This window comes from Oncorhynchus keta, chromosome 21 (assembly GCF_023373465.1).
Source record: "Oncorhynchus keta strain PuntledgeMale-10-30-2019 chromosome 21, Oket_V2, whole genome shotgun sequence".
Lineage (NCBI taxonomy): Eukaryota > Metazoa > Chordata > Actinopteri > Salmoniformes > Salmonidae > Oncorhynchus > Oncorhynchus keta.
Window position 1 is genome coordinate 58,429,353 of NC_068441.1, and position 19,708 is coordinate 58,449,060.

The window sequence follows — 19,708 nt, forward strand, 5'->3', positions numbered from 1 at the left end:
GTGAAATGCTGAATACAACAGGTGTAGTAGACCTCACAGTGAAATGCTGAATACAACAGGTGTAGTAGACCTCACAGTGAAATGCTGAATACAACAGGTGTAGTAGACCTTACAGTGAAATGCTGAATACAACAGGTGTAGTAGACCTTACAGTGAAATGCTGAATACAACAGGTGTAGTAGACCTCACAGTGAAATGCTGAATACAACAGGTGTAGTAGACCTCACAGTGAAATGCTGAATACAACAGGTGTAGTAGACCTTACAGTGAAATGCTGAATACAACAGGTGTAGTAGACCTTACAGTGAAATGCTGAATACAACAGGTGTAGTAGACCTCACAGTGAAATGCTGAATACAACAGGTGTAGTAGACCTCACAGTGAAATGCTGAATACAACAGGTGTAGTAGACCTTACAGTGAAATGCTGAATACAACAGGTGTAGTAGACCTTACAGTGAAATGCTGAATACAACAGGTGTAGTAGACCTTACAGTGAAATGCTGAATACAACAGGTGTAGTAGACCTCACAGTGAAATGCTGAATACAACAGGTGTAGTAGACCTCACAGTGAAATGCTGAATACAACAGGTGTAGTAGACCTTACAGTGAAATGCTGAATACAACAGGTGTAGTAGACCTCACAGTGAAATGCTGAATACAACAGGTGTAGTAGACCTCACAGTGAAATGCTGAATACAACAGGTGTAGTAGACCTCACAGTGAAATGCTGAATACAACAGGTGTAGTAGACCTCACAGTGAAATGCTGAATACAACAGGTGTAGTAGACCTCACAGTGAAATGCTGAATACAACAGGTGTAGTAGACCTCACAGTGAAATGCTGAATACAACAGGTGTAGTAGACCTTACAGTGAAATGCTGAATACAACAGGTGTAGTAGACCTCACAGTGAAATGCTGAATACAACAGGTGTAGTAGACCTTACAGTGAAATGCTGAATACAACAGGTGTAGTAGACCTCACAGTGAAATGCTGAATACAACAGGTGTAGTAGACCTCACAGTGAAATGCTGAATACAACAGGTGTAGTAGACCTTACAGTGAAATGCTGAATACAACAGGTGTAGTAGACCTCACAGTGAAATGCTGAATACAACAGGTGTAGTAGACCTTACAGTGAAATGCTGAATACAACAGGTGTAGTAGACCTCACAGTGAAATGCTGAATACAACAGGTGTAGTAGACCTTACAGTGAAATGCTGAATACAACAGGTGTAGTAGACCTCACAGTGAAATGCTGAATACAACAGGTGTAGTAGACCTTACAGTGAAATGCTGAATACAACAGGTGTAGTAGACCTCACAGTGAAATGCTGAATACAACAGGTGTAGTAGACCTCACAGTGAAATGCTGAATACAACAGGTGTAGTAGACCTTACAGTGAAATGCTGAATACAACAGGTGTAGTAGACCTCACAGTGAAATGCTGAATACAACAGGTGTAGTAGACCTTACAGTGAAATGCTGAATACAAGTGTAGTAGACCTAACAGTGAAATGCTGAATACAACAGGTGTAGTAGACCTTACAGTGAAATGCTGAATGCAACAGGTGTAGTAGACCTTACAGTGAAATGCTGAATACAACAGGTGTAGTAGACCTCACAGTGAAATGCTGAATACAACAGGTGTAGTAGACCTCACAGTGAAATGCTGAATACAACAGGTGTAGTAGACCTTACAGTGAAATGCTGAATACAACAGGTGTAGTAGACCTTACAGTGAAATGCTGAATACAACAGGTGTAGTAGACCTTACAGTGAAATGCTGAATACAACAGGTGTAGTAAACCTCACAGTGAAATGCTGAATACAACAGGTGTAGTAAACCTCACAGTGAAATGCTGAATACAACAGGTGTAGTAGACCTTACAGTGAAATGCTGAATATAACAGGTGTAGTAGACCTCACAGTGAAATGCTGAATACAACAGGTGTAGTAGACCTCACAGTGAAATGCTGAATACAACAGGTGTAGTAGACCTTACAGTGAAATGCTGAATACAACAGGTGTAGTAGACCTTACAGTGAAATGCTGAATACAACAGGTGTAGTAGACCTTACAGTGAAATGCTGAATACAACAGGTGTAGTAGACCTTACAGTGAAATGCTGAATACAACAGGTGTAGTAAACCTCACAGTGAAATGCTGAATACAACAGGTGTAGTAGACCTTACAGTGAAATGCTGAATACAACAGGTGTAGTAGACCTTACAGTGAAATGCTGAATACAACAGGTGTAGTAGACCTTACAGTGAAATGCTGAATACAACAGGTGTAGTAGACCTTACAGTGAAATGCTGAATACAACAGGTGTAGTAGACCTTACAGTGAAATGCTGAATACAACAGGTGTAGTAGACCTCACAGTGAAATGCTAAATACAACAGGTGTAGTAGACCTTACAGTGAAATGCTGAATACAACAGGTGTAGTAGACCTTACAGTGAAATGCTGAATACAACAGGTGTAGTAGACCTTACAGTGAAATGCTGAATACAACAGGTGTAGTAGACCTTACAGTGAAATGCTGAATACAACAGGTGTAGTAGACCTCACAGTGAAATGCTGAATACAACAGGTGTAGTAGACCTTACAGTGAAATGCTGAATACAACAGGTGTAGTAGACCTTAAAGTGAAATGCTGAATACAACAGGTGTAGTAGACCTTACAGTGAAATGCTGAATACAACAGGTGTAGTAGACCTCACAGTGAAATGCTGAATACAACAGGTGTAGTAGACCTTACAGTGAAATGCTGAATACAACAGGTGTAGTAGACCTTACAGTGAAATGCTGAATACAACAGGTGTAGTAGACCTTACAGTGAAATGCTGAATACAACAGGTGTAGTAGACCTTACAGTGAAATGCTGAATACAACAGGTGTAGTAGACCTTACAGTGAAATGCTGAATACAACAGGTGTAGTAGACCTTACAGTGAAATGCTGAATACAACAGGTGTAGTAGACCTCACAGTGAAATGCTGAATACAACAGGTGTAGTAGACCTTACAGTGAAATGCTGAATACAACAGGTGTAGTAGACCTCACAGTGAAATGCTGAATACAACAGGTGTAGTAGACCTTACAGTGAAATGCTGAATACAACAGGTGTAGGTAGACCTTACAGTGAAATGCTGAATACAACAGGTGTAGTAGACCTTACAGTGAAAAGCTGAATACAACAGGTGTAGGTAGACCTTACAGTGAAATGCTGAATACAACAGGTGTAGTAGACCTCACAGTGAAATGCTGAACACAACAGGTGTACTAGACCTTACAGTGAAATGCTGAATACAACAGGTGTAGTAGACCTTAAAGTGAAATGCTGAATACAACAGGTGTAGTAGACCTTACAGTGAAATGCTGAATATAACAGGTGTAGTAGACCTCACAGTGAAATGCTGAATACAACAGGTGTAGTAGACCTCACAGTGAAATGCTGAATACAACAGGTGTAGTAGACCGTACAGTGAAATGCTGAATACAACAGGTGTAGTAGACCTTACAGTGAAATGCTGAATACAACAGGTGTAGTAGACCTCACAGTGAAATGCTGAATACAACAGGTGTAGTAGACCTTACAGTGAAATGCTGAATACAACAGGTGTAGTAGACCTTACAGTGAAATGCTGAATACAACAGGTGTAGTAGACCTTACAGTGAAATGCTGAATACAACAGGTGTAGTAGACCTTACAGTGAAATGCTGAATACAACAGGTGTAGTAGACCTTACAGTGAAATGCTGAATACAACAGGTGTAGTAGACCTTACAGTGAAATGCTGAATACAACAGGTGTAGTAGACCTTACAGTGAAATACTGAATACGACAGGTGTAGTAGACCTCACAGTGAAATGCTGAATACAACAGGTGTAGTAGACCTCACAGTGAAATGCTGAATACAACAGGTGTAGTAGACCTCACAGTGAAATGCTGAATACAACAGGTGTAGTAGACATTACAGTGAAATGCTGAAATGAGTCAGAGTCAATACAGAGTCAATGTGTCAATGTTGAGGCTATATACAGGGGGTACTGGTACAGAGTCAATGTTGAGGCTATATACAGGGGTACTGGTACAGAGTCAATGTTGAGGCTATATACAGGGGTACTGGTACAGAGTCAATGTTGAGGCTATATACAGGGGGGTACTGGTACAGAGTCAATGTGGAGGCTATATACAGGGGGTACTGGTACAGAGTCAATGTTGAGGCTATATACAGGGGGTACTGGTACAGAGTCAATGTTGAGGCTATATACAGGGGGTACTGGTACAGAGTCAATGTTGAGGCTATATACAGGGGGGTACTGGTACAGAGTCAATGTGGAGGCTATATACAGGGGGTACCAGTACAGAGTCAATGTTGAGGCTATATACAGGGGTACTGGTACAGAGTCAATGTGGAGGCTATATACAGGGGTGCCGGTACAGAGTCAATGTTGAGGCTATATACAGGGGTACCAGTACAGAGTCAATGTTGAGGCTATATACAGGGGGTACTGGTACAGAGTCAATGTGGAGGCTATATACAGGGGGTACTGGTACAGAGTCAATGTTGAGGCTATATACAGGGGTACTGGTACAGAGTCAATGTGGAGGCTATATACAGGGGTACTGGTACAGAGTCAATGTGGAGACTATATACAGGGGGTACTGGTACAGAGTCAATGTGGAGGCTATATACAGGGGGTATCGGTACAGAGTCAATGTGGAGGCTATATACAGGGGTATCGGTACAGAGTCAATGTGGAGGCTATATACAGGGGGTACTGGTACAGAGTCAATGTGGAGGCTATATACAGGGGTACTGGTACAGAGTCAATGTGGAGGCTATATACAGGGGGTACTGGTACAGAGTCAATGTGGAGGCTATATACAGGGGGTACCGGTACAGAGTCAATGTGGAGGCTATATACAGGGGTACTGGTACAGAGTCAATGTGTGGAGGCTATATACAGGGGGTACGGTACAGAGTCAATGTGGAGGCTATATACAGGGGGTACCGGTACAGAGTCAATGTTGAGGCTATATACAGGGGTACCGGTACAGAGTCAATGTGGAGGCTATATACAGGGGTACCAGTACAGAGTCAATGTGGAGGCTATATACAGGGGGTACCGGTACAGAGTCAATGTGGAGGCTATATACAGGGGTACCGGTACAGAGTCGATGTGGAGGCTATATACAGGGGTACTGGTACAGAGTCTATGTGGAGGCTATATACAGGGGATACGGTACAGAGTCAATGTGGAGGCTATATACAGGGTACTGGTACAGAGTCAATGTGGAGGCTATATACAGGGTGATACGGGACAGAGTCAATGTGGAGGCTATATACAGGGGTACCGGTACAGAGTCAATGTGGAGCTATATACAGGGGGTACCGGTACAGAGTCGATGTGGAGGCTATATACAGGGGTACTGGTACAGAGTCAATGTGGAGGCTATATACAGGGGTACTGGTACAGAGTCAATGTGGAGGCTATATACAGGGGGTATCGGTACAGAGTCAATGTGGAGGCTATATACAGGGGTATCGGTACAGAGTCAATGTAGAGGCTATATACAGGGGTACTGGTACAGAGTCAATGTGGAGGCTATATACAGGGGGTACTGGTACAGAGTCAATGTGGAGGCTATATACAGGGGGTACCGGTACAGAGTCAATGCGGAGGCTATATACAGGGGGTACCAGTACAGAGTCAATGTGGAGGCTATATACAGGGGGTACCGGTACAGTCAATGTGGAGGCTATATACAGGGGTACCGGTACAGAGTCAATGTGGAGGCTATATACAGGGGGTACCGGTACAGAGTCAATGTGGAGGCTATATACAGGGGGTACCGGTACAGAGTCAATGTGGAGGCTATATACAGGGGGTACCAGTGCAGAGTCAATGTGGAGGCTATATACAGGGGTACCGGTACAGAGTCAATGTGGAGGCTATATACAGGGGGTACTGGTACAGAGTCAATGTGGAGGCTATATACAGGGGGTACTGGTCCAGAGTCAATGTAGAGGCTATATACAGGGGGTACCGATACAGAGTCAATGTGGAGGCTATATACAGGGGTACCTGTACAGAGTCAATGTGGAGGCTATATACAGGGGGTACTGGTACAGAGTCAATGTGGAGGCTATATACAGGGGTACCAGTGCAGAGTCAATGTGGAGGCTATATACAGGGGTACTGGTACAGAGTCAATGTGGAGGCTATATACAGGGGTACTGGTACAGAGTCAATGTGGAGGCTATATACAGGGGGTACCGGTACAGAGTCAATGTGGAGGCTATATACAGGGGGTACCGGTACAGAGTCAATGTGGAGGCTATATACAGGGGTACTGGTACAGAGTCAATGTGGAGGCTATATACAGGGGTACCGGTACAGAGTCGATGTGGAGGCTATATACAGGGGGTACTGGTACAGAGTCAATGTGGAGGCTATATACAGGGGGTACTGGTACAGAGTCAATGTGGAGGCTATATACAGGGGGTACTGGTACAGAGTCAATGTGGAGGCTATATACAGGGGGTACCGGTACAGAGTCAATGTGGAGGCTATATACAGGGGGTACTGGTACAGAGTCAATGTTGAGGCTATATATGAGTGTCTTGGTGAGCTTGGACCATGTTAGTTTGTTGGTGATGTGGACACCAAGGAACTTGAAGCTCTCACAGACAGACAGTGTTGAGCTGTGGGTGTATGAGTGCTAACTAACCAGAGGGTGTGGCTAACTAACCAGAGGGTGTGGCTAACTAACCAGAGGGTGTGGCTAACTAACCAGAGGGTGTGTGTTTGTTCCAGTTTACCCATCTCTGGAGTCAGAAGAGGATAACCCTGTCTTCAAATCCAGATCCAAGAAGAGGAAAGGTTCAGATACTCCATACAGCCCCACAGGTACTGTACACCTGTCTCTAATACTGTATAGATGAAAGGTTCAGATACTCCATACAGCCCCACAGGTACTGTACACCTGTCTCTAATACTGTATAGATGAAAGGTTCAGATACTCCATACAGCCCCACAGGTACTGTACACCTGTCTCTAATACTGTATAGATGAAAGGTTCAGATACTCCATACATCCCCACAGGTACTGTACACCTGTCTCTAATACTGTATAGATGAAAGGTTCAGACACTCCATACAGCCCCACAGGTACTGTACACCTGTCTCTAATACTGTATAGATGAAAGGTTCAGACACTCCATACAGCCCCACAGGTACTGTACACCTGTCTCTAATACTGTATAGATGAAAGGTTCAGATACTCCATACAGCCCCACAGGTACTGTACACCTGTCTCTAATACTGTATAGATGAAAGGTTCAGACACTCCATACAGCCCCACAGGTACTGTACACCTGTCTCTAATACTGTATAGATGAAAGGTTCAGACACTCCATACAGCCCCACAGGTACTGTACACCTGTCTCTAATACTGTATAGATGAAAGGTTCAGACACTCTATACAGCCCCACAGGTACTGTACACCTGTCTCTAATACTGTATAGATGAAAGGTTCAGACACTCCATACAGCCCCACAGGTACTGTACACCTGTCTCTAATACTGTATAGATGAAAGGTTCAGACACTCTATACAGCCCCACAGGTACTGTACACCTGTCTCTAATACTGTATAGATGAAAGGTTCAGACACTCTATACAAAGTGTCAGTCCCATGTTTGATGAGCTGAACTTAAAGATCCCAGAAATGTCTTGCAAATTGTGTTCACAAATATGTTTATATCCTGAGGAACTGGAGAAGAGCTGTCAGACGTTATGGCACTACTCAGTGACATTGACCCCAATCTCAAATTCACTATTGAACGTGACACTCAACGTCATCACCTCGGTATGTAGTTTGAGAAATCAAACGGAAACCTGTTTACAACTCTGGACAGAGAAGAAACGGACAGAAATACTCTATTACAAGGGGACAGCGTCCAGAGGATTATCTAGAACAACACAGAGATGAGCAACAGGTTTCTAAGAGGATTGTGTCGTATATATGCCACTAAGAGGAGGATTATCTAGAACAACACAGAGATGAGCAACAGGTTTCTAAGAGGATTGTGTCGTATATATGCCACTCCACTGAGGATTATCTAGAACAACACAGAGATGAGCAACAGGTTTCTAAGAGGAGGCTATTCTCCATAATGTGTGGATGAAGCTCTTAATGTGGCATTAGGAAACAGATGAACTGCTACCAAAAACCCCATCTAGGACTAAAGGACACTCTGAAACGTTCACCACCACATAGACTTTAACTCGCGCAAAGACGCTGTCAAGGAAACACTGGCCTGTTTTATAATTTTTTTATTTTATCATGGGACTCAGTTCTGCCAGCTGAATTTACGAACTCATCAACTGCCAGCTGAATTTACGAACTCACCAACTGCCAGCTGAATTTACGAACTCACCAACTGCCAGCTGAATTTACGAACTCATCAACTGCCAGCTGAATTTACGAACTCACCAACTGCCAGCTGAATTTACGAACTCACCAACTGCCAGCTGAATTTACGAACTCACCAACTGCCAGCTGAATTTACGAACTCACCAACTGCCAGCTGAATTTACGAACTCACCAACTGCCAGCTGAATTTACGAACTCACCAACTGCCAGCTGAATTTACGAACTCACCAACTGCCAGCTGAATTTACGAACTCACCAACTGCCAGCTGAATTTACGAACTCACCAACTGCCAGCTGAATTTACGAACTCACCAACTGCCAGCTGAATTTACGAACTCACCAACTGCCAGCTGAATTTACGAACTCACCAACTGCCAGCTGAATTTACGAACTCACCAACTGCCAGCTGAATTTACGAACTCACCAACTGCCAGCTGAATTTACGAACTCACCAACTGCCAGCTGAATTTACGAACTCACCAACTGCCAGCTGAATTTACGAACTCACCAACTGTCAGCTGAATTTACGAACTCACCTACTGCCAGCTGAATTTACGAACTCACCAACTGCCAGCTGAATTTACGAACTCACCAACTGCCAGCTGAATTTACGAACTCACCAACTGCCAGCTGAATTTACGAACTCATCAACTGCCAGCTGAATTTACGAACTCACCAACTGCCAGCTGAATTTACGAACTCACCAACTGCCAGCTGAATTTACGAACTCACCAACTGCCAGCTGAATTTACGAACTCACCAACTGCCAGCTGAATTTACGAACTCACCAACTGCCAGCTGAATTTACGAACTCACCAACTGCCAGCTGAATTTACGAACTCACCAACTGCCAGCTGAATTTACGAACTCACCAACTGCCAGCTGAATTTACGAACTCACCAACTGCCAGCTGAATTTACGAACTCACCAACTGCCAGCTGAATTTACGAACTCACCAACTGCCAGCTGAATTTACGAACTCACCAACTGCCAGCTGAATTTACGAACTCACCAACTGCCAGCTGAATTTACGAACTCACCAACTGCCAGCTGAATTTACGAACTCACCAACTGCCAGCTGAATTTACGAACTCACCAACTGCCAGCTGAATTTACGAACTCACCAACTGTCAGCTGAATTTACGAACTCACCTACTGCCAGCTGAATTTACGAACTCACCAACTGCCAGCTGAATTTACGAACTCACCAACTGCCAGCTGAATTTACGAACTCACCAACTGCCAGCCAAAATGAGCCAGGCTCTTTTACGTCCTCGTCTGAATGGGAGATATAAACGCGGAGGCAATATGTTGACATGTGAATATTTCTGCCACACAGGAAAATGGTTCCAAATAAATGACATTATTAGGTGCTCCATGTTATCTACATTATTAAATGTCCATGTGGGCTCCGTTATGAAGGTAAAACATCTCGTTCTCTCAAACAGAGAACTAGTGAACATAAAAGTTAAATCAGGAGAAACGACAGGGATTCTCCAGACGCAGTACATTTTAATGACCTAAAACATTACATTTCTACCTTTTTTAGATTTTGTGGCAGAGAGAAAGTTAAGATATCAGACAGGTGAGGTGATATTAATAGTACTCTGAGCTCTGACGAAGGCCTTGAGGCCGACACGTAAAGGTTATAAAGAGTAGTGATACTATCTAGAGCAGTGATACTATCCAGAGCAGTGATACTATCCAGAGCAGTGATACTATCCAGAGTAGTGATACTATCCAGAGCAGTGATACTATCTAGAGTAGTGATACTATCCAGAGTAGTGATACTATCCAGAGTAGTGATACTATCCAGAGCAGTGATACTATCCAGAGCAGTGATACTATCCAGAGCAGTGATACTATCCAGAGTAGTGATACTATCCAGAGCAGTGATACTATCTAGAGTAGTGATACTATCCAGAGTAGTGATACTATCCAGAGTAGTGATACTATCCAGAGCAGTGATACTATCCAGAGCAGTGATACTATCCAGAGCAGTGATACTATCCAGAGTAGTGATACTATCCAGAGTAGTGATACTATCCAGAGCAGTGATACTATCCAGAGCAGTGATACTATCCAGAGTAGTGATACTATCCAGAGCAGTGATACTATCCAGAGCAGTGATACTATCCAGAGTAGTGATACTATCCAGAGCAGTGATACTATCCAGAGCAGTGATACTATCCAGAGTAGTGATACTATCCAGAGCAGTGATACTATCCAGAGTAGTGATACTATCCAGAGTAGTGATACTATCCAGAGTAGTGATACTATCCAGAGCAGTGATACTATCCAGAGTAGTGATACTATCCAGAGTAGTGATACTATCCAGAGTAGTGATACTATCCAGAGCAGTGATACTATCCAGAGTAGTGATACTATCCAGAGTAGTGATACTATCCAGAGTAGTGATACTATCCAGAGTAGTGATACTATCCAGAGTAGTGATACTATCCAGAGCAGTGATACTATCCAGAGTAGTGATACTATCCAGAGTAGTGATACTAGCAGTGATACTATCCAGAGTAGTGATACTATCCAGAGTAGTGATACTATCCAGAGCAGTGATACTATCCAGAGTAGTGATACTATCCAGAGCAGTGATACTAGCAGTGATACTATCCAGAGTAGTGATACTATCCAGAGTAGTGATACTATCCAGAGCAGTGATACTAGCAGTGATACTATCCAGAGTAGTGATACTATCCAGAGTAGTGATACTATCCAGAGCAGTGATACTAGTAGTGATACTATCCAGAGTAGTGATACTAGCAGTGATACTATCCAGAGTAGTGATACTATCCAGAGTAGTGATACTATCCAGAGTAGTGATACTATCCAGAGTAGTGATACTAGTAGTGATACTATCCAGAGTAGTGATACTATCCAGAGTAGTGATACTATCCAGAGTAGTGATACTATCCAGAGTAGTGATACTATCCAGAGCAGTGATACTAGCAGTGATACTATCCAGAGTAGTGATACTATCCAGAGCAGTGATACTATCCAGAGCAGTGATACTATCCAGAGTAGTGATACTATCCAGAGCAGTGATACTATCCAGAGCAGTGATACTATCCAGAGTAGTGCTACTATCCAGAGTAGTGATACTATCTAGAGCAGTGCTACTATCCAGAGTAGTGATACTATCCAGAGCAGTGATACTAGCAGTGATACTAGCAGTGATACTATCCAGAGTAGTGATACTATCCAGAGCAGTGATACTAGCAGTGATACTATCCAGAGTAGTGATACTATCCAGAGTAGTGATACTATCCAGAGCAGTGATACTAGTAGTGATACTATCCAGAGTAGTGATACTAGCAGTGATACTAGCAGTGATACTATCCAGAGTAGTGATACTATCCAGAGTAGTGATACTATCCAGAGTAGTGATACTATCCAGAGTAGTGATACTATCCAGAGCAGTGATACTAGCAGTGATACTATCCAGAGTAGTGATACTATCCAGAGTAGTGATACTATCCAGAGTAGTGATACTATCCAGAGCAGTGATACTAGCAGTGATACTATCCAGAGTAGTGATACTATCCAGAGCAGTGATACTATCCAGAGCAGTGATACTATCCAGAGTAGTGATACTATCCAGAGCAGTGATACTATCCAGAGCAGTGATACTATCCAGAGTAGTGCTACTATCCAGAGTAGTGATACTATCCAGAGTAGTGATACTATCTAGAGCAGTGCTACTATCCAGAGTAGTGATACTATCCAGAGTAGTGATACTATCCAGAGTAGTGATACTATCCAGAGTAGTGATACTATCCAGAGTAGTGATACTATCCAGAGTAGTGATACTAGTAGTGATACTATCCAGAGTAGTGATACTATCCAGAGTAGTGATACTAGTAGTGATACTATCCAGAGTAGTGATACTATCCAGAGTAGTGATACTAGCAGTGATACTATCCAGAGTAGTGATACTATCCAGAGCAGTGATACTATCCAGAGCAGTGATACTATCCAGAGCAGTGATACTATCCAGAGCAGTGATACTATCCAGAGCAGTGATACTATCCAGAGCAGTGATACTATCCAGAGTAGTGATACTAGTAGTGATACTATCCAGAGTAGTGATACTATCCAGAGTAGTGATACTATCCAGAGTAGTGATACTATCCAGAGTAGTGATACTATCCAGAGCAGTGATACTATCCAGAGTAGTGATACTATCCAGAGCAGTGATACTAGTAGTGATACTAGTAGTGATACTATCCAGAGCAGTGATACTATCCAGAGCAGTGATACTATCCAGAGTAGTGATACTATCCAGAGTAGTGATACTATCCAGAGCAGTGATACTAGTAGTGATACTATCCAGAGCAGTGATACTATCCAGAGTAGTGATACTATCCAGAGCAGTGATACTAGTAGTGATACTATCCAGAGCAGTGATACTATCCAGAGCAGTGATACTATCCAGAGTAGTGATACTATCTAGAGCAGTGATACTATCTAGAGCAGTGATACTATCCAGAGCAGTGATACTATCCAGAGCAGTGCTACTATCCAGAGTAGTGATACTATCTAGAGCAGTGATACTATCTAGAGCAGTGATACTATCCAGAGTAGTGATACTATCCAGAGTAGTGATACTATCCAGAGTAGTGATACTATACAGAGTAGTGATACTATACAGAGTAGTGATACTATCCAGAGTAGTGATACTATCTAGAGCAGTGATACTATCCAGAGTAGTGATACTATCCAGAGTAGTGATACTATCCAGAGTAGTGATACTATCCAGAGTAGTGATACTATCCAGCGCAGTGATACTATCCAGAGTAGTGATACTATCCAGAGTAGTGATACTATCCAGAGTAGTGATACTAGTAGTGATACTATCTAGAGCAGTGATACTATCCAGAGTAGTGATACTATCCAGAGTAGTGATACTATCCAGAGTAGTGATACTATCCAGAGTAGTGATACTATCCAGCGCAGTGATACTATCAGAGTAGTGATACTATCCAGCGCAGTGATACTATCCAGAGTAGTGATACTATCCAGAGTAGTGATACTATCCAGAGTAGTGATACTAGTAGTGATACTATCTAGAGCAGTGATACTATCCAGAGTAGTGATACTATCCAGAGTAGTGATACTATCCAGAGTAGTGATACTATCCAGAGTAGTGATACTATCCAGAGTAGTGATACTATCCAGAGCAGTGATACTAGCAGTGATACTATCCAGAGTAGTGATACTATCCAGAGCAGTGATACCATCCATAGTAGTGATACTATCCAGAGTAGTGATACAATCTAGAGTAGTGATACTATCCAGAGTAGTGATACTATCCAGAGTAGTGATACTATCCAGAGCAGTGAATCTATCCAGAGCAGTGATACTATCCAGAGTAGTGATACTATTCAGAGCAGTGAATCTATCCAGAGCAGTGATACTAGTAGTGTTACTATCCAGAGTAGTGATACCATCCAGAGTAGTGATACTATCCAGAGCAGTGATACTATCCAGAGTAGTGATACTATCCAGAGCAGTGATACTATCCAGAGCAGTGATACTATCCAGAGTAGTGATACTATCCAGAGCAGTGATACTAGTAGTGATACTATCCAGAGCAGTGATACTATCTGATTACTATCCAGAGCAGTGATACTATCCAGACCAGTGATACTATCCAGAGCAGTGATACTATCTAGAGCAGTGATACTATCTAGAGCAGTGATACTATCCAGAGTAGTGATACTATCCAGAGTAGTGATACTATACAGAGTAGTGATACTATCCAGAGTAGTGATACTATCCAGAGCAGTGATACTAGTAGTGATACTATCCAGAGCAGTGATACTATCCAGAGTAGTGATACTATCCAGAGCAGTGATACTATCCAGAGCAGTGATACTATCCAGAGTAGTGATACTATCCAGAGCAGTGATACTATCCAGAGCAGTGATACTATCCAGAGCAGTGATACTATCCAGAGTAGTGATACTATCCAGAGTAGTGATACTATCCAGAGCAGTGATACTAGTAGTGATACTATCCAGAGTAGTGATACTATCCAGAGCAGTGATACTATCCAGAGCAGTGATACTATCCAGAGTAGTGATACTAGTAGTGATACTATCCAGAGTAGTGATACTATCCAGAGCAGTGATACTATCCAGAGTAGTGATACTATACAGAGTAGTGATACTATCCAGAGTAGTGATACTATCCAGAGTAGTGATACTAGTAGTGATACTATCCAGAGCAGTGATACTATCCAGAGTAGTGATACTATCCAGAGTAGTGATACTATCTAGAGCAGTGATACTATCCAGAGTAGTGATACTATCCAGAGTAGTGATACTAGTAGTGATACTATCCAGAGTAGTGATACTATCCAGAGTAGTGATACTATCCAGAGTAGTGATACTATCCAGCGCAGTGATACTATCCAGAGTAGTGATACTATCCAGAGTAGTGATACTATCCAGAGTAGTGATAATAGTAGTGATACTATCTAGAGCAGTGATACTATCCAGAGTAGTGATACTATCCAGAGTAGTGATACTATCCAGAGTAGTGATACTAGTAGTGATACTATCTAGAGCAGTGATACTATCCAGAGTAGTGATACTATCCAGAGTAGTGATACTATCCAGAGTAGTGATACTAGTAGTGATACTATCTAGAGCAGTGATACTATCCAGAGTAGTGATACTATCCAGAGTAGTGATACTATCCAGCGCAGTGATACTATCCAGAGTAGTGATACTATCCAGAGTAGTGATACTATCCAGAGTAGTGATACTAGTAGTGATACTAGTAGTGATACTATCCAGAGTAGTGATACTATCCAGAGTAGTGATACTATCCAGAGTAGTGATACTATCCAGAGTAGTGATACTATCCAGAGTAGTGATACTATCCAGAGCAGTGATACTATCCAGAGTAGTGATACTATCCAGAGTAGTGATACTATCCAGAGTAGTGATACTATCTAGAGTAGTGATACTAGTAGTGATACTATCCAGAGTAGTGATACTATCCAGAGTAGTGATACTATCCAGAGCAGTGATACTATCCAGAGTAGTGATACTATCCAGAGCAGTGATACTATCCAGAGTAGTGATACTATCCAGAGTAGTGATACTATCCAGAGTAGTGATACTATCCAGAGTAGTGATACTATCCAGAGCAGTGATACTATCCAGAGCAGTGATACTATCCAGAGTAGTGATACTATCCAGAGTAGTGATACTATCCAGAGTAGTGATACTATCCAGAGTAGTGATACTATCCAGAGCAGTGATACTATCCAGAGCAGTGATACTATCCAGAGCAGTGATACTATCCAGAGCAGTGATACTATCCAGAGCAGTGATACTATCCAGAGTAGTGATACTATCCAGAGTAGTGATACTATCCAGAGCAGTGATACTATCCAGAGCAGTGATACTATCCAGAGCAGTGATACTATCCAGAGTAGTGATACTATCCAGAGTAGTGATACTATCCAGAGTAGTGATACTACCCAGAGCAGTGATACTATCCAGAGCAGTGATACTATCCAGAGCAGTGATACTATCCAGAGTAGTGATACTATCCAGAGTAGTGATACTATCCAGAGTAGTGATACTATCAGTGATACTATCCAGAGCAGTGATACTATCCAGAGCAGTGATACTATCCAGAGTAGTGATACTATCCAGAACAGTGATACTATCCAGAGTAGTGATACTATCCAGAGTAGTGATACTATCAGTGATACTATCCAGAGTAGTGATACTATCCAGAGTAGTGATACTATCCAGAGTAGTGATACTATCAGTGATACTATCCAGAGTAGTGATACTATCCAGAGTAGTGATACTATCCAGAGTAGTGATACTATCCAGAGTAGTGATACTATCCAGAGTAGTGATACTATCAGTGATACTATCCAGAGTAGTGATACTATCCAGAACAGTGATACTATCCAGAGTAGTGATACTATCCAGAGTAGTGATACTATCCAGAGCAGTGATACTATCCAGAGTAGTGATACTATCCAGAGTAGTGATACTATCCAGAGTAGTGATACTATCCAGAGTAGTGATACTATCCAGAGTAGTGATACTAGCAGTGATACTATCCAGAGTAGTGATACTATCCAGAGTAGTGATACTATCCAGAGTAGTGATACTATCCAGAGTAGTGATACTATCCAGAGCAGTGATACTATCCAGAGCAGTGATACTATCCAGAGCAGTGATACTATCCAGAGTAGTGATACTATCCAGAGTAGTGATACTATCCAGAGTAGTGATACTATCCAGAGTAGTGATACTATCCAGAGCAGTGATACTATCCAGAGTAGTGATACTATCCAGAGTAGTGATACTATCCAGAGCAGTGATACTATCCAGAGCAGTGATACTATCCAGAGCAGTGATACTATCCAGAGTAGTGATACTATCCAGAGTAGTGATACTATCCAGAGTAGTGATACTATCCAGAGCAGTGATACTATCCAGAGCAGTGATACTATCCAGAGCAGTGATACTATCCAGAGCAGTGATACTATCCAGAGTAGTGATACTATCCAGAGTAGTGATACTATCCAGAGCAGTGATACTATCCAGAGCAGTGATACTATCCAGAGCAGTGATACTATCCAGAGTAGTGATACTATCCAGAGTAGTGATACTATCAGTGATACTATTCAGAGCAGTGATACTATCCAGAACAGTGATACTATCCAGAGTAGTGATACTATCCAGAGTAGTGATACTATCCAGAGTAGTGATACTATCCAAAGTAGTGATACTATCCAGAGTAGTGATACTATCCAGAACAGTGATACTATCCAGAGTAGTGATACTATCAGTGATACTATCCAGAACAGTGATACTATCCAGAGTAGTGATACTATCCAGAACAGTGATACTATCCAGAGTAGTGATACTATCAGTGATACTATTCAGAGCAGTGATACTATCCAGAGTAGTGATACTATCCAGAACAGTGATACTATCCAGAGTAGTGATACTATCCAGAGTAGTGATACTATCAGTGATACTATCCAGAACAGTGATACTATCCAGAGTAGTGATACTATCCAGAGTAGTGATACTATCCAGAGTAGTGATACTATCCAAAGTAGTGATACTATCCAGAGTAGTGATACTATCCAGAGTAGTGATACTATCCAGAGTAGTGATACTATCCAGAACAGTGATACTATCCAGAGTAGTGATACTATCCAGAGTAGTGATACTATCAGTGATACTATCCAGAGTAGTGATACTATCCAGAGTAGTGATACTATCCAGAGTAGTGATACTATCCAAAGTAGTGATACTATCCAGAGTAGTGATACTATCCAGAACAGTGATACTATCCAGAACAGTGATACTATCCAGAGTAGTGATACTATCCAGAGTAGTGATACTATCCAGAACAGTGATACTATCCAGAGTAGTGATACTATCCAGAGTAGTGATACTATCAGTGATACTATCCAGAGTAGTGATACTATCCAGAGTAGTGATACTATCCAGAGTAGTGATACTATCCAGAGCAGTGATACTATCCAGAGTAGTGATACTATCCAGAGTAGTGATACTATCCAGAGCAGTGATACTATCCAGAGTAGTGATACTATCCAGAGTAGTGATACTAGTCAGAGCAGTGTGCCAGTTTCATATTTTTTCTCATGTTATTCAGCTGTTACCATGCACCTGCAACAAAGTTAGCTCAGATTTGTATTCCCAATCCATATATAAGGGCCAAATTTATTTATTTCAATTGACTGAATTCCTTATATGAACTGTAGCTCAGTAGTCTTTGAAATTGTTTGGTAATTTTGCATGTATTGTCTGAGCTGTAAAGTGAGTGTTATGGTGTCTCTCTCTGCAGCGCGTGTCGGTCCCTCTGTGCTTCGTCAGGCGAGGCCGGCCAGAGAAGGAGCGCGAGTGGCGTCCATAGAGACAGGACTGGCAGCTGCTGCAGCCAAACTCACACCAGGTTAGTAGGGAGGAGTGTTGGGGGACACACACACACACCAGGTTAGTAGGGAAGAGTGTTGGGGGACACACACACACCAGGTTAGTAGGGAAGAGTGTTGACAGGGGGGGACACACACCAGGTTAGTAGGGAAGAGTGTTGACAGGGGGACACACACACCAGGTTAGTAGGGAAGAGTGTTGACAGGGGGACACACACACACACCAGGTTAGTAGGGAAGAGTGTTGGGGGGACACACACCAGTTTAGTAGGGAAGAGTGTGTGGGGGGACACACACCAGGTTAGTAGGGAATAGTGTTGGGGGACACACACACACACCAGGTTAGTAGGGAAGAGTGTTGACGGGGGGGGGGGACTCACCAGGTTAGCTGGGAAGAGTGATGTTGAGGGGGGGAACTCACCAGTGGTTATGTTCCTCTAGTCATCACCTCAGGGTTATGTTCCTCTAGTCATCACCTCAGGGTTATGTTCCTCTAGTCATCACCTCAGGGTTATATTCCTCTAGTCATCACCTCAGGGTTATGTTCCTCTAGTCATCACCTCAGGGTTATGTTCCTCTAGTCATCACCTCAGGGTTATGTTCCTCTAGTCATCACCTCAGGGTTATGTTCCTCTAGTCATCACCTCAGGGTTATGTTCCTCTAGTCATCACCTCAGGGTTATGTTCCTCTAGTCATCACCTCAGGGTTATGTTCCTCTAGTCATCACCTCAGGGTTATGTTCCTCTAGTCATCACACCTCAGGGTTATGTTCCCCAAGTCATCACCTCAGGGTTATGTTCCTCTAGTCATCACACCTCAGGGTTATGTTCCTCTAGTCATCACCTCAGGGTTATGTTCCTCTAGTCATCACCTCAGGGTTATGTTCCCCAAGTCATCACCTCAGGGTTATGTTCCTCTAGTCATCACCTCAGGGTTATGTTCCTCTAGTCATCACACCTCAGGGTTATGTTCCCAAGTCATCACCTCAGGGTTATGTTCCTCTAGTCATCACCTCAGGGTTATGTTCCTCTAGTCATCACCTCAGGGTTATGTTCCTCTAGTCATCACACCTCAGGGTTATGTTCCCCAAGTCATCACCTCAGGGTTATGTTCCTCTAGTCATCACCTCGGGGTTATGTTCCTCTAGTCATCACCTCAGGGTTATGTTCCTCTAGTCATCACCTCAGGGTTATGTTCCTCTAGTCATCACCTCAGGGTTATGTTCCCAAGTCATCACCTCAGGGGGTTATGTTCCTCTAGTCATCACCTCAGGGTTATGTTCCTCTAGTC

General features: G+C 42.6%; 1 protein-coding gene and 1 long non-coding RNA gene across 2 annotated transcripts in view; both read left to right on the forward strand.

Annotated features, from left to right (window-relative positions):
- LOC127910508 (uncharacterized) overlaps positions 1–3,197 on the forward strand; it is a 9,949-nt gene extending 6,752 nt beyond the window's left edge. The window contains exon 3 of the long non-coding RNA XR_008075140.1: positions 2,413–3,197. This is a non-coding gene — a long non-coding RNA (uncharacterized LOC127910508). The remainder of the gene's footprint in view (positions 1–2,412) is intronic.
- Positions 1–18,442, forward strand: part of phf2 (PHD finger protein 2) — a 207,560-nt gene extending 189,118 nt beyond the window's left edge. The window contains exons 19-20 of the mRNA XM_052474590.1: positions 6,836–6,928; positions 18,330–18,442. Coding sequence (XP_052330550.1) covers positions 6,836–6,928; positions 18,330–18,442 — 206 coding nt within the window. The remainder of the gene's footprint in view (positions 1–6,835; positions 6,929–18,329) is intronic.
- The last annotated feature ends 1,266 nt before the right edge of the window (positions 18,443–19,708 follow it).